The sequence below is a fragment of the Platichthys flesus genome, chromosome 15 (genome assembly GCF_949316205.1).
Source record: "Platichthys flesus chromosome 15, fPlaFle2.1, whole genome shotgun sequence".
In the NCBI taxonomy this organism is placed as follows: domain Eukaryota; kingdom Metazoa; phylum Chordata; class Actinopteri; order Pleuronectiformes; family Pleuronectidae; genus Platichthys; species Platichthys flesus.
In genome coordinates this window covers 9,729,593-9,745,940 of record NC_084959.1, presented here as the reverse complement: position 1 = coordinate 9,745,940, position 16,348 = coordinate 9,729,593, and the positions used below count along the sequence as shown (strand labels likewise).

Below are 16,348 nucleotides of genomic sequence, written 5' to 3'. Positions count from 1 at the left end.
ATGTCCGCTTCAGCTGATGCGTTCACACAGACGGCTCCTCTGGGTAATGACTTGAGAAGTTGTAGTACATGTGTGAAGGAAGCTTTTGTCTCTCATATCTAGGTAACAAACTGCTGCTCAGTATATCTGCCACTCACTGAACAGGGTAGATACAAAGAGAGTTGTCTCTAAAGGGCTCCAGGAATAGAAACTGTTAGTGTCATTTCAGTCATAAAAGTAAATATCTCCTGTCATATGTTTGAATTTCAGGTCAAAGTTGGTGGAAAACTTCTCAAAGCCAAGCATCGCCAATTTTGGCAGGTCTCTGTTCGGGGGCTACTGCCCCACCTACGTGCCAGACTTTGTACTGCATGGGCTTCCCAGTGATGAGAAGCTGCGGCAGTGCCTCACGGCTGAATTAACCCATGCTGTTCAGGTAAGGGACTCGAGTATTTTATTGCTGGAGATTATTTTCCCCTGTTAGAGCCTTGAAGACTTAGAGTTTGATCACTTTTCAAGCTACTGTTATTAAAGTGGATGCTGTTTCATCACAAGTGAATTAGGTAACAGAGTTTTGTAAAAGGACATTTGACCATTGATATTCAATTATCCTTCATGGTTGATGTGTAGGAACATGTGCACTTTATTATTAGGTTCTGTTTTATACGTATAATGAAGTAAACTACTGCTGTCATCTTTTGTAGCATCCAGTATTGGATGAGCCCATAGCGGAGGCTGTCTGCATTATAGCAGACACAGACAAGTGGACGGTGCAGGTGGCCAGCAGTCAGAGACGAGCAACAGACGTCAACAAGCTGGGGAAGGAGGTCCTGGTGTCCAGTCTGGTTTCCAGCTTATTGCAGTCCACTCACCAGCTCTACAAACTCAACGTCTCACCCAACTTTGTATGTAGCATCTCTCTTTGTACTGTCATGTGATTTAGCACAACAAAAATCTCAGTTCAAACCACTTGTTATTGTCTGTTTATGCTGATTTCAGTCCATGTCCTCTGTCCCTTAGTGTATAATGCACCTGGAGGACCGCCTGCAGGAAATCTACTTCAAGAGTAAGATGCTTGCTGAGTATTTAAAGGGCCAGACAAGAGTCCATGTGAAAGAACTGGGCATGGTCTTAGGGTAAGCAGCAACCTTTCTTCTCAACTCATAGATGTTCAATGGCTCTACCTCAAAGTTATGATTCCGTTACATTAGTATAACTAGAATGACTACCTGCCAAGGCAACCAATCAAGCTGCACCAAATTGCACAAAAATATGACAAGATGTGAATAAAAGGCCCCATTGTGCAATATTAAAAAAGTGATGAAAAATATTCCTGGATCTGCCCCTTTGTCCAGATCCATGCCAAAGTCGAATGGGTTCTTTCTTGGCCCATGTCCGATCCTTCCACCAAGTTTTGGTGGAAATCCATCCTGAAGTTTTTGCATAATCCTGTTGACAAACAAACAAACTAACCAATAAACATACAGGGATCAATCGGCTCGAGATGAATCTATAGAACAAGTAGAAGCTGAGTAATCTAGGGTCTGAGCTGTGTTGGAAATAAAAAATAATTGCAGAAAAGTGTCCAGTTGAAACTTAAATACATTAGTCCGGGAAATCGGCAAACGCGTCAGTATTCACATCCTGGACAATGAATCAATCATCCAGTGTCGTGTTTTATAGCCAGAGAAAAATGGTGTTGAAATTATTTTGTCATTTTAATTTGCATTAAATCTCACCCTGTGCTCTTGCATCTTCACAGGATCGAGTCCAGCGACCTCCCCCTGTTGGCTGCAGTGGCCAGCACTCACTCCCCCTATGTGGCTCAGATCCTTCTGTGAGATCCGTAAAGACACTGTGGTCCCTGAGCAGCCCGAGGGAACCGGTCAGACCCGGGCGGTGCCACTCTGGCCCCGAAACACAGCTGTCCATGCTCCGCTGCTGGTTTCCTGTCTGACATGCCTGGACTCGGTCGGTCTTTGCCCTGCAGGTCTGAGCAGAGCCCATGTTAACGGACCACAGCCAGCGCCTCCCCCCACCACCCCTGCTGCTGAATTTGGTGCAATGCTGATATTGTGCCACAGTGGGGGGCTAGAGAGCAGAGGGTGGCTCTGCGGACGCCCGAGGAATCCCTGAAACGACCTTCTCCTGTTTGAATGTTTTAAAACGGGACTCACTTTACTCTTTTGGACGCGAAAGCCAAAGACTTGATTCATTTTCCCAGTAGAAAATGAAACTTTTAAGATATCTACAGAACATTAACAATGTATTTTTGTTTCTTGGAACTCTTGTTTTTCCTCTTTCTGTACAATCTTAAACCCGCTCACTCAACGTGACGGACTCCAAGTTTAAAGGTAACAGATGGACATTTTCACACTTTGCTTTGAGGTAAATATCATTGAGAACATTATCAATCTCACGCCAATTATGATATGTTTGTTGTTTATCTTCATGTGTTTGTTTACAAGCCAAATTTCCCTGAGATATCTCAAAAAGAATCTGACAAATAGGATTTTTTATTTTCTTGTCAAATTACAATATACACCTGACTTTAGCCCCTATGGTTTTTTGGAGAGGTGAACACCGTCTTTTTTTTTTTTGTTTTTCAAACTAATTCTGAAATGGCTAAAAGTGGCTTTGACATTCTTATCACAGGTGCAGCACTACCTCAGATTTTCGTATGGGCTGTGGACGACCCACACACATTTACAGCTGCCCCATAGAAAACCGTGAGGTGTCTTTTTAAGATATTTTAATCAGAGGAATGTCGGCTGTCAACTGTGTCCAGACTCTATGCTGTGTTCTTTGAAAAAGGGAAGGCTGTTTAATTCTGTAGGATGATCGTTACGAAATGTGAAGAGGAAAACACTTATTTTGTGCATCAGAATGTGATGAAGACGTTTTCCTTTCTACTGCGGAAAAGCCTAAAAACAATTGCACCACCTACTTATATTTTAAAACTAAATACTGAGATATTTTCACACTTTTATAGCTTTGCCACATTTATACAATGTTTACGGCTTTGATGTTTTGCTGCGGCGAGAGGAGACGGAACACAGTAGGCCTTAGAGTGGATGTGTATGTATCGGTCAACACTACTGTATTTTCAGTTTCGCAGACAGTTGTACTCACAGAAGACAAAAGTTAGTGTAGCAGACTTTTTTTTCTTTTTGTTTTCCTTTTGATTCTCCACATACCCCGGGTGGGATTCGCTGAGCTTGAATAACTTTGCTAGTTTCCTGTCTTTTGATTCTCACCTCGGCACAAAGTTTATCCAGCAGCAGGGCTAATGGAGCAAGACTTCATTATTCTCAGTCTTTGTTGTCAGGGTATCCTCGAAAATCAAACAATATTTTCTTTGTTTGATTTCCGACAAAATAGCAATAGTAAGAAACTGATATAACACGAACAAGAGAGGAACTGCTGCACTTCAGACGAAACCACAGACTGTATCTAAAGATGGACGACATGACCGCTCCCCAAACTGAAGCCAAAGCCTCCCCGTGGTGAATGGACACACTACAGGCCATACACCCTGCCTCCTCCATGTTAGTGGATGGCTAAATATATTTCCCCCAATGATGGCTCTTGTAATTTTAGGTCGTTTTTTTTATCACACTGTTGTTTGTCCATGCGAAATGTCATGATTGACAGCTGAGGCTGACACATGATTGGTCGAGCGCATGTATCAGTGGCTTCATCCCCCAATCGCTACTGTGCAGACCCTGGGCCCCAATACCCAAGATGACTTTATTACATGACAGTGGGAGGAAGTGGAGACGTGTCGTTCCATCTTTATTTACAGTCTATGGTCAACACTGCGCTTTACCGCTGGGCTGAAAATGTAACTTCATGGCAAAGGTAGTGCAGGCTGAGGGTAAAGCGGTGCAGTGCATTGGGAGCTTCTTATTTTCAACCATTTAAGGGGACAAATCCCCAATTTCGACAAATCCTCTGCTAGTTAAAAGCGGGAATATCTCTGTTGCAGTGATGCTGAGTCGGAACCGCACTAGTTTTCTTTTTGTTCAGCCAAATCTCACCCTGAATATAACCCAAGTCTTAACGGAGAAGTGGCGTGAACGCACGCTTGTTTATGTATCGACGATGCTCAAATCTATCAGCCTACGTTTTGTACAACCCAGCCATGATGTTTAAAAAATACAAGTAAAAAAAGATATGAATTAATATCTTGCTTTTCCCTCTTTGTACATGAATAAATTATTGAGTTGCTGTGGTTTGTGTAAACTGTACATACTCTGTTTATTTCCACGTCATTTGTACAGAATGTCTTTTAAGAATTGTATCCTCAAATATTTTTTTTTCCCAATTTTCTGGGAATGTTGTGCAATAAAGATGCCCGATGTTGAGAATTTAAGTTTGTGGGATTGTTCTGTGTCCTTGAATCAAAGCAAATAGGGAAGTTTAGTTATGAATGTGTAGGAATATAAAATCCTTTGCCTGAAACTAAAAAAACTAAGATGTAAGGACTTCAATTCAGATTCCAGAATTAATAACGACAGGAAAACTCTGTGACTCCAATAGATATGAGCACATATTGTTGTTCAGGAGATATCCCATTAAAAGAACATTACACACAAGCTTTTATCCTGATTCAGTGGAGCAGCTCCAGGCTTGAGTTTCCTCACATGTCAGATTAGCAGCTGTGGTTCAGTCTTTTTTTCACACTAACACTGAACAAACAAATCCACACATTATGTCATTGTGTGGGTTGCTGTAAGGATGAGTAGTGAAACTCTTATTTTCCTTGACTCCCAGCATCATTCACACCTTGTTAATTTTAAAACGCAGAATAATTTGCCTACTATAATTTTCCCGTTTGCTATAAAAATGATTTTAAACAGACTTGAAAGTAGTGCAAGGTGAACAGAAGAACAACTGTTTGGATTGGAGGTGGACTCACTTCTCACCATCTGGATCACACATTTCTCCCTGACCCACCTTTAAATTAACATCCCCCTGCGACTCCTCCCGGCTCCAACTCCTGGCGGCCCGCGAGGTGGAGGGAAACGAGCGCACACGCATACATACACCGCAGTTATGCAATGGAGGAAGGAGTGTCCTGTCCAGGCTGCAGGCAAATCCACTGACGTGTGTGTGTGTGTGTGTGTGTGTGTGTGTGTCTGTGTGTGTGTGTGTGTGTGTGTGTGTGTGTGTGTGTACTGACAGTGTGGACACCACTGACAACATGCAGATAAACACAAGGTGCGCTCAGCAGCTGTGTTTGTGCAACTCGTGCTTTTATTGTGGAGGTTTATCAGGGGAATTAAAAAGTCAACACGAAGATGTCACGTTGGATTTTCTAGTGAAAACATGAGTAAACTTGTAAAAGCTCAAAAACCAGATGAATCCACATTTAGATCCGCAACAAGTCTGTGTCAGAGGACCTGTGCTGCGTTCAAGTGCTCCTGTTAAAGCTCGTACAACAGATTGGAGAGTTCTGGCTCAGTCGCCTTCCTCTTTTTCTTATTTTATAATAACAATAGTTATACAAGAATAGTAACTTTTTTCATTTTCTTATTTTGTTAAAATAAGAAATATACAAATATTACTACCACTACTAATCATAACAATAATAATGAACTGTAGAGAAATGGAAAAAAATTGAAGAAACAAAATAGGTTAAATCAAAATACTGAGGACGATAATATAATAGACTGAATTGTTGATGCAATATTTAAACAATAAAAAAAAATACTGCTATTACTACTAATAATTATAATCATAATGAAAACGACTATTCTTATTCTTATTTTATATTATTATTGATAATATTAATACTAATAAGAGAAGAACATAACTTAATTCCTTTTTCTACTATTCTTGTTTGTTTTTCCTTTTTCTTCTTGTTAGAATAAGAATAATGATATAAATATTACTAGTACTAGTACTACTATATCTATTAATGATAACCACAATAGACGGTAGTGAGTAATGGAGTAAATTCAAACAAATAAAATAGATAAAATCCAAATAGTAAGAATGATGATACAACAGTACGAATAGTCGATGGAACTTTTAAACAATTATGGGGGAAATTGTACTTTTACTACTACTACTAATAACAAATATATCACAGTGGCGGAAATGAGCTTCCATATTCTCCTAATTTGAATCCAAATGTCTCAATAAAAATCAAAATAAATCCTAGCATTATCCACATGTTCAGATTTGAAATATATCAATAAAAACCTCAACTATCCCTGAGTCACCAACTTTCTCAGTCTCATCTGCTTGTGATACTTTTTATTTTAAACACAGTCATCTTCACTCTTGAGAACAAAGTTTCAAATTTGATTTATTTATTTTTCACTCGACAGCATCAGCATAACAAACAGCAGCCTGCACTGTGACGTCTGAAGAGCAAGTGTTTCCGACGGTGCTTGAACGCAGCGCGCAGACAGATGTCGTCGCCAGTCCGCAGCAGGAGGAGCAGGAGGCGCAGGAGGAGAAATCTCAGCCCCTGGATGTAACTGACGGCTGCTACCGACCTGGAAGTTTCCTCCGAACCGACATGTGCTCCTCCGAACACCGGAGGCCGCCTGCTCTCAACTCCCTGTCACTCTGAGAAAGTTTCACACCTCCCTCCGACTCCTGGAGGAGAAGCGGCTCGTGCTCTCTCCGTGTTCCGGACTAAACTCCATCCATGCTCGGCTCGGCTCGGACCGGATCCAGCGGGATGTGAGGGTTTTCTTGTTTTTGTTCAGCGAGGAGAAGAAGCAAGCGAACCCCTCAGAGGAGTTAGTTTAAGTCACCCGGAGGTGCGCTCGGGCCGAAGTTATGAAAATGACCGGAGCCACGGAAACTTCTTTCAAACTGGCTTTGAAGAAACCGCCCTCGCTGCGGAGCACAGAGGTAAACAAATCCATCGCTCATTAGCATCTTGCTGCTAACAGTAGCTAAAGCTGCCTGAACCCCTCTCAGCTGTCAGAGGAGGCTCATCAGATCAATCAGACCGATGGGTTCATTAGGAGTCTGATCACAGGAGGAGTGACTCCTGCTCCTGGCTCAGTGTTCAACTGTGTGAGAGGAGCAGGAAGCTGTCTGAGTAGAGGGGAAGAGGAGTCAAAGAAAAATCACACAGGACAAAATGTATGTGAGGCTCAAACTGTGGTGCACGGACTGTTCTGGGTCCTGGTGAGGGCGCCAGGGGGCCACGTTAAAGGGGTAGTTCACCCAAATACCCATTATCTGCTGTAGGCCGATGGAGGGGTGGGTGAAGTGTTTGAGTCAACACAACATTTTTGGAGTTTGAGGGGTAAACAAGCGTTGTGGCCAAATCCGGTACAAGTAAAGTAAATGTTGACAACTAGGAAAAAAAGACATGTCTCCAAACTGCTTGTGTGTTGTCATCCAAGTGTACGCAAGCCTGACATTAAAATTCAGCTCGAAACTGTGTTATTTACACCAAGTTTTTAGCCTAAATGTCCGCTACTGGAACCAGCGATGCTAGTAGTGTGCAGTACGTGTGTGTAAACGGAAAAAAAGGGTTCCAGAGGAGAATATCAGAGGACATTTAGGCTAAAAACATGGTGTAAATGAGTCGAATTGGATTGTTGGGGTTTCCGGACACTTGGGTGACATCCCAGCAGTATGGAGGCATTTTACGTTGTTGGAATTTGGCTCCAAAAGGGTTTTGTGGACTCAAACACTTCCCCCTACCCTGCATCAGTATAGTGGTGAGGAGATAATTACTTTTTATATTTCAGTGAACTATTCCTTTAAGATTGTCTTGATCAGAACCCCTCAGAATGAAAGCAGAGCCCGATTGATATTTTGGGGCCAATAAGGAGTAAAGAAATAAGTAGATAAACATTTATTTTCTATATCACAGTGATGAACAAGAAATTTAATCGAGGCTTGATGTTTTACGATTTAGCTATTGACTTTATTATAAAGACAAACAATCATTCACACTCACTTAGGAACAATTTAGAGTCTCCAATTGACCTATGCCGTAGCACACGGTGAAAACCCAACCAGACACAGGCTAACACCGGGATTCAAACCAGGAAGCTTCTTTCTATAAGGAAAACACTTTAACCTCTGCACCAACTGTTCACTGTGTGTCTGTTTGGAATGGGCTGTTTGGTTGCATATTAGTGAAAGTGTAAAATTTACCTGCAGTTATTGAGCCATGGCAAGAAAATACTCTTTGTTAATATAGAAGTTTGTTAATATTGAACATATTAGGTGTCCAAATTCGACACAGCCCTTTATTTAACAACACACACGCCAAGTGTGAAGCCGATAAGAAAATCCGTTCTTGAGATATGTATTCCACCTACTACAGACTGAGGTTTCTGGAATTAGTAGATAGATAAATATGATTTTTTTTTTTATGTACAATTTTAACATAATTATTTAAAAGGCTCATGTCAGTGGATATTCATCAGTGAACCCACGTTTTGGACGTACTCTAGTATGAAGTTAGGGTCCAAGCCAGTGAATGACATGTTTTGGTCCATTTCGTGGTTAAACTCGGGAAAACCCTTTGACTGCAATGCATTCTGGGCCTGAGAATACAGCTTCGGTAAACAAAACATAACGTCACTGCTTCCCGTCACAGGGCTTATGCCTAAGCCCAGGAGATAGTTTGTGTAAACTTGCATTTGAACGGGGCCAGTTAATTTTAATCACTACTGCTTTCATATCCCGCCTTCCTCCTCCTCCTCCTCCTCCTCCTCTGTGGAAACACAGCTGGCTTGTCACTGCTTCAGTTACAAACTCTGCTCCCAAAAATAGCCCACACCATACTCCCTTCCATGCTCAGCTGCTGGTTATATTTTTTTTTATTTTTTAGGTGCAAGCACTTTTCAAGGCACTATCAGAGTACAAAAAAAAGGTTAGAACCCCCACTCCCCCTGCTGGGCTTCATCTCTTGAGCATTGAATGCTTTTGAATGGACCTTTATATGACTCTGATCCCCTGTTTGTTTGTGGGAGCATGGAGAAAGCCTCTTTCACACCTTCATAGAGGGCAGTTGTGCACGCGTGGAAAAACCATACAAACTGTGTTTAATGCACAAATATATGGCACAGTCACAGAAATAAGACAGATCTGTGAGTCACATGGTGTTTAGTGCTTTGATCAAGTTTTAAACTAGGTTTTATTCTCTGGAATTTAGTGGAAAATGATTCTTAGGATTTTGTCCACTCCCTGTTTCTTCTTCAGAAGTAACAGCAGCATGAATGTAGCAGAGGTGGAGACGAACAAGGTGAAATGTTTCCATGCAGTTTTTCATGATTCATGAACATTAGCCAGGCAAGTCTCACTAGGCTCAAAGTTGCTGATCATCACAAATACACAGACAAGATGACTGAACCTCTCCCCACTGATTCAAACAAACCTGCAGATGAACACGTCACCTGGCAGTCGCTCAATAAAATCTAAACCGAGATGGAAATACTTAATAAATCATTGAACAACACTGAAAACTAGACAAATACGAGACTGATAAAAGTTGTATTAAAGTTACTTTCAAACCTTGCTTGGTCTGGACCCTCTGACTTTTCAGTTTAGTTTCCTAACATAAACAAATTAAATCAAGTTTGAAAGGTGAGTCAAAACTTAGTCAGAGCAAAAGAGGTGGTTTTGGAAGGGTCAACCAAACCACGGTTCGGATCATTTGCAGTGTGTAAATACTCCGTGGGAACATTCTGACTTTCGGACCAATTACAGTTAGGTGAGACACCACTGGACATAGAAGAAGAAAAAGAAGTAAAAGCGGCTGGCATGATTGTTTGCTGTCAACAATTAAGTTTCAGTTGCTGCATTGTGTTTTGCCACATCAACTTCTCTTTAATTTGTCTAGTTGTGGTCTTTAAATACTTATATGAGAGCTGACCTTGTCAAACTGATACTGAATGAGTCAGGTTTGGAACGGAAGTGAAATTGAAAAAGGAATAGTTCCACATTTTGTGAAATGAAGTTGATTGTTTGGGTTGTGTACTTTTTATTCGGGAAAGCAATATTAATTCGTCTGATGGTTATATTGTTATTAAGAGGAAAATAGTCAATTGTAAATTAAATACTTGTTGAAATAATCTATAGTGAATCAAGAAAACTGATTAATTCTGTCATTAATATTTTAAGGAAACATTTGCTGGCTCATTAACTTCTATATATCACACACTGTATGATAGTGAATATATGATTGTTGAGGGAATAAAGACTCCTTACAGTGAACATTTTGATATATATATGAAATTGCAGGCCTATTGAGAATATTATCGTAAAACCAACTATTAAACTAAAGTGCAATTAAGGTTTTGGTCAAAACAGGTGAATTGCTTTCTCACTCGTCCTTGATTGAGATTATATCTAAGTGGAAACAGTCTGCTTAATTTCTTGGAAGGTACATTTTCAGACGAGCTGTAGGTACGTCTGTCTACCCTCCAGATGTCTGGCTTTCTGGGTAATCTCACTCTCCCACCGCAGGGTTTATGCCCAGTCAACCATTCCCAGTGTCTCTGGTTTTCCGTGTGGCGCTGGCCTCCATGTCTCACCTTTTCTTAGTGCTGTCCAGACGCTCAGGTGGTGACAGGATACAAATCACGGCGGGTGATTTACGGCGGTTTTGGCGGCACCGCATGCATATCAGACATTTATGAGAATACCAGCCATTGCAAAGCCGCAGGGGAGGAAACACAGGGTTAAGTGGTGACGTGTTGCGTTGTAAGTGAGCGGCAGAACTTCTGTGAGGAGAACAGAGCAGGGGATGGAGGCCAGTGTGTGGTCAAAGCGATGTTCCTGTCAAGTATGCAAAGAACCGTCATTCAAAAGAGGCTGTGTGATTCAGCAGAAGTAACCAAAGAGGGTGGTTTCCTACATGCTGACGCTGTTCACCAGCTTTGAGTGAAAGTATCATACTTTTTAAAAATTAACTTTTTGCCAGTTGCCCTGGTTACAGGTTAATTTGGTGCCGGTTGCACAGACGGCACAGAAGGTGTCAGAGTTTTCTCGTTTATGTCCCTGCACAGCCCTTTGGTCCACATCTTCTTCTTTTGGAAAATTCTCTCAGCAGGATTTGCACTGAAAAAAAAGATAGCAAAATACAGTTGTCTAGTTGTCTATGGGAGACGAACAGATTTACTTGACAACTGTGTTTCTGTTTTTAAAAAGCGAGAAGTCATCCGGTTAAATAAAACCTCTGAAGCTTGAATGTGAAATTGAAACCTTTTGGCCTCGGGTCTGATTGTCTGCTCAAGGAGGGACTGAGGGAATATATCAGGAATAAGTTGACCTGTATGTTTGCTTCCACTTCAGCATTACTTACCTGTTCCCGATGTTGCCCTGGGGGGGCGTCACAATGTTGTTGATACAGAATACTTTAAATACTCTCCGCTGCAGTTTATGACAGTGACAGTCAACACGCTGACAGCAGGGCCAGCCCTCCTCAGGAGTAGAGCCTGAAACTAGTCTTTAGAAAACAGGTATCTTCACCCCTGGGGTCTGATTGGTCACAGACACATTCCAGGTAATATGTACTGTATGTTACGTATGATCAAGTTTTTTAATCAGTTAATCAATTAGTTGTCTATGCTCTAGAATAGTGTCTCTTGACATGAAGTTAGTAGATGGTCATGTAGATGGGTTCATGGTTGATGGACTGTGTTTGGGTACAAAACTTTTTAACTGTTGAATGAAGACAAACCGGCCGAGTGCAGGTTATCCACAGTGTTCTGTGCTGAAATCATGGTTTCAGCTGAGCAGAATATAAAAGCTTTATTTGGTGAACCTAGCCAAAAATGTATCTAAATCATCACACCAAAACAGTAAGTGAGATATTTGTGTAGTTGTTGAGAATGCCATGAAAATATGACAGCCTTAGTTTGGCTGTGTTGTACTTCCAGTTGAGATTGACATAGATACTAATTATATATTAAAATTATGTCATGTTTATTTTTCCATATCGGCCCTCCCTTATTTTGGGAACAAAGTCAATATAATTTGCATATTATTGTTTGATTCCAGTCACAGAAACCATTTGACATATTTAGTGCTCATGACTTCATGGAGAGCTTTTGAACTGTTGTAACATAGAATGAATGCAAAGAAATGCAGCTGCGTTATCGAGTTTAAGACCTACACACGCTGCCTTAGTTTGTTTCATATTTAAATACTTTCCTATGAATTTCTTGAGATGTGTCCACACATGCAAGTTCATACACAGCCAAGGCGAAAACCAGTTCGACAATATTGTCTTGACAGAGGCTTGAGGGCTCATCTTCAAAGTGTGAAGGTATATAGCAGAGTGTGCTATTTAAAGGAGACGCATGAATGAATCGATCAGACTACAAAATAAGCCGATTGTATGTCTCTACCTGTCTCTAACATTGGTTGTACATAACCAAAGTTTCATTTTACACATAGTGATAATTTGAACTTGGCATTCAAAAATATCTGGGTCTTGTAGGATAACAATGACATTTTGATGCACCCAGATTCGTTTGGCTCATGTGTCCGTTAGATTTAGGATAACTGTATCATGATTGAAGTATATTAACCCTGCGTTCCATCCGTGTGTTTGTGTGTGTACAAAGCAACTCAACCACGCATGGACAGACTTTCACCAAACTTGTTATTTATACATCTGGGGAGGGTCTCTCAAGATGGTTAACTTTGGGAGCTGAACAAAAATATTTTTCATCTGAAAAACAAATTTGGGTTAGGGCTAGGTGACGTCATGAAGAATAAACAAGAAGTATGAAAATGACATAGTACAAAATCTCTGGATTGTATTAAACAGAGAAAACCCACTGCTAAACCAATAGTTAAATATTTTATGTTGATATGGTAGGAATTACATCATCATGACATCACTATGAAAGTAATTGTAAATGTAGTAACATAAGAGACAGCTTTTTTAAACTAATGACCAAACTACAAATGATTCACCTGTCATCAAATGGTATAACGGTCGGAAGTGGGACATTTCGAAAGGGTGATCATTTATTAGCAAATAAGAGCCGTCGTAAAAGAAGTGATAGGAGACAGTAAGGGGTTTGTAGCCCTGAGAAAGAGAGCAGTTGCGACACAGGAAGCAAGAGAGAGAGGTGCTTTGGCTAGAGTCCAATCGAGGAAATGACAGGAAGGCAAATATATTAGGGAACATGTCTGAGAAGGATATAGTGGCAGGTATTGAAAAGGGATGGCTGAGAAAGAGGTGAGAAGACGATTATATATGGGTGCTCAAACTGAGAAAATTGGAGACAACAACACAGAGTAGGAAGCTGTGCCAAGAGGATGAGATGAGAACACGGCAGAGGCAGTTTAACTTCAATTCAGACGTGAGAGAGTTGGCAGGAGGCAGAAGTAATAGAGAGGGAGAGTGAGGTTGTTCTTATTTTGTGAGGTGCAAGCGAGAGTTTGAGAGAAAGTTGGAAAACTACACAAGCCGGGTCTCATTACATGTCATAGACATGTGTGTGCGTGTGTGTGTGTGTGTTTTTATTGCAATACAGAGGAGAAAAATAATTTGAAACAGACCATAGCTCACCATGTCCAGAAAAAGAAAGTTATCGTTGATCTGAAGCCGTGTCCCATTTGTCAGAGGTAAGGTGGACGAGGTTGAGTCAGCATTGCTTGGTGGAGCGTGCCACAGGTTTGCAGTTTGTATAATTGTTTGTTGTTATTGATGCTTGTTCAAGAAACGTCAGTGACACAATGGGAACGTGTCGAGCATGACTAATACAGAGGAGATGTTTAAACTGCAAACAGAAGAAGGGTAGAAGAGTTAATATGACCCAGACATTCAAAGTTTTACTAACACATCCATGTTTTTGACATTTAGTCAGAAACAGATTGATTTAGCTTTACACTGCTACAAAAGTGTGGAGCTCTGATTTAAAAAAAAAAAAAAAAAAAAAAAAAAAATAGGAGCTCCACAACTGCTGCAGCAGAACCAGAGATATTGTGTTTTCAATTGCATATGGTTTTTGTTGTTTTTCCACTTGGGACCTACACTACCAGCAATGCAACTCAACCACTGACAGATCGACAGGAGCAGGACACAGAGGTTCCACAATCAGACTTGATGCAGCTCCCTCTGGAAACACAAGACAGTGGTGGCCTAAACCTCTGAACAGACTTTGAATTTTAAAGTTGGTGGAGTTCCTTTTTGAAAAGAAAATGCGGCCAATCATGATTTTATAACTCTAGAAAAATCACAGCAATAGTTTCTGTTGTTTTCAGCAATTGTAAAGAATGGCATAATTATGCTCTTCTTGTTTTGAATTTAACTTACCAGAAATGTGTGCTTGCTTCTATTTCATTGGCAGAGTCAGCGTGTGGATGAAAGTTGAGGCCCAACTTTTTTTTTTGCCAGCAGATCCCTGTGCAGCAGGATGTGCATTGTACTGAACCAGTGTGAAATGAGTGAGGAGGGTGTGATTTTTCATGCAGTGTTGAACATAGGGCTGTTTGAAGTGCTGTGGATTGGATGTTCAAACTCAGCTTCACGTCATAACGTTACATTTCTCAGAAACCTGAACTATTCATGACTGAATAAAAATCATTTAAGTGACTAAGTATTGTTTTAGTCATATTTTTATTCCTCAAAAACGTAACTATGTTTCATCAGCACTGTTGGTTCACAAAAAGTGGACCCAAGGTGGTTGGTTACAGTAAAGGTTGTAAACCCCACTTTTCCATGTTACTCGATAGGACTTGGACCAAACTAAAAGTCAAAGCACACGTTTAATGCATTTTTCTCAAAAGGATATCTGTCTTTTGTGTCTGATGCTATAAAAATGGTAAAAAATGTCAATATTGACGGCTGAGAACAAGTCGTTTAGATTGGCGGAACCTCAATAAAATTCCACTTCCAAGTCAACAACAAAAAATCGTTGTTTTCCGTCACCTTGGATTTCCAACATACTTGGACATTGCACATTGGCAGTTTTTGACCAAAAGCAGAGATACTGTATCTACACACATCCTCACACTGAGTTTTAAATTATTCCAGTCAAGTTTTGATAAATCCAGTATGACGTATATGCAGCACAACCACACACACACCTAGTAGACACTCCCATACTCAAGACTCACACATGCACGCCAGTACCAACATCAACACTCATGAATGTGCCAACAGAGTGCAGGGTTGTGAGAGAGAGAGGCTGGAATTAAAAGGATACAGAGGCGCTTGTGTGTGAATCAGACACTCTGGAGGACAGTGTGTTTGTGTGTTTGTTTGTGTTTGAATGGGTGAATAAACGCAGCCTTCCCCTGACCCAGGCCAGTGAAAGCTCTCGTTGTGGGGCCAATAAAGGCCACTCCTAACTCAAGTAAAGGGCCCCTGGACTGGCGCACAGACGATAAAAAACTGCAGTGACTCACGTTTTAGTGAGCAGGCTCTCTGTCGTCTCCGCTCTATGTTTTGTGGTTGTTGGTTTCAGAGATCTGTGACACCAGTTTCTTCCAGTTGTGTGTATTTCAGATGCCTGCTGAAGCCTGAGAAACAGCACAAGGGAAATGTGACACTATTTAAAAAACACGCTGTAACCTACTGAAAAGAACAGTCCCACGCTTCTCTGTGTTTGCCATTTGAAACAGTGAAGGCCGTCAACATGTTACCCAGCTCTCGTGCTCAGCGATACCCTAAGTCCATGTTAGCAATGGATCTGATGTTTTTAAGTCGCATAGTTTGGCAGAATAGACTTGCTGTATATGGGATACTTAAAAGACAATATTGAATTCGAGCAAATGTAATGATTATCTAATAATTGGAAACTCATTAAAACCTGGCACTGATGTGAATGCTTCAGATGGAAAAGAGTTTCTGCAGTTCATGGTCAGATTAATGCTTGTGTAGAACAGGAGGTTTTTTGATTTGCGTTTGGCGTTCTAGCAGCATTGCTCTATGAATGACACAAATATCTTTAAAACTGTTAGATGGATAAGTGTAAATTTTTTTATTTTTTTAATTTATTTTATAAATGTCTAATCTTGATTTAAATAAATCTGGTATTTAAGGGACTGATATTAATGGATGTGTGCAGATCCAAATAGCATTGTGGGTCTAGAGATTGTTGTTGATAGATGTTGTTTCAAATGGGGACTGTTGGGCATAGCAGATATACATAATGTACTCAACTGAATGACACTTTAGTTTTTGGGATAAGTTTCTAATTATTAGATGATATAAAAACAAAGGGAGACATCATGATTGACACCTGATGTGGATGCTCTTTTTGATGAAGCTGGGTGTGTGGTGTTTACTTTAAAAACCTGAATGCCACTGCACAGACTCTGGCTCCAAACAACATATTGTATTTATATATTGTCTTCATCTTTGTGCAATGGGAGGAAGTGGAGACACGTTGGCCATCGTTATATACAATACATG

General features: G+C 40.6%; 2 protein-coding genes across 6 annotated transcripts in view; both read left to right on the top strand.

Moving 5' to 3' along the window:
• Positions 1–4,354, top strand: part of fnip1 (folliculin interacting protein 1) — a 35,417-nt gene extending 31,063 nt beyond the window's left edge. For both annotated transcript variants that reach the window (XM_062405903.1, XM_062405902.1), the window contains 4 exons: positions 250–415; positions 684–884; positions 1,000–1,115; positions 1,742–4,354. In XM_062405903.1, the coding sequence (XP_062261887.1) occupies positions 250–415; positions 684–884; positions 1,000–1,115; positions 1,742–1,820 (562 nt within the window). In that variant the 3' untranslated portion in view covers positions 1,821–4,354. The remainder of the gene's footprint in view (positions 1–249; positions 416–683; positions 885–999; positions 1,116–1,741) is intronic.
• Positions 4,355–6,318: 1,964 nt separating this feature from the next.
• Positions 6,319–16,348, top strand: part of rapgef6 (Rap guanine nucleotide exchange factor (GEF) 6) — a 125,317-nt gene continuing 115,287 nt past the window's right edge. For all 4 annotated transcript variants that reach the window (XM_062406031.1, XM_062406029.1, XM_062406030.1 and 1 more), the window contains exon 1: positions 6,319–6,852. In XM_062406031.1, the coding sequence (XP_062262015.1) occupies positions 6,778–6,852 (75 nt within the window). In that variant the 5' untranslated portion in view covers positions 6,319–6,777. The remainder of the gene's footprint in view (positions 6,853–16,348) is intronic.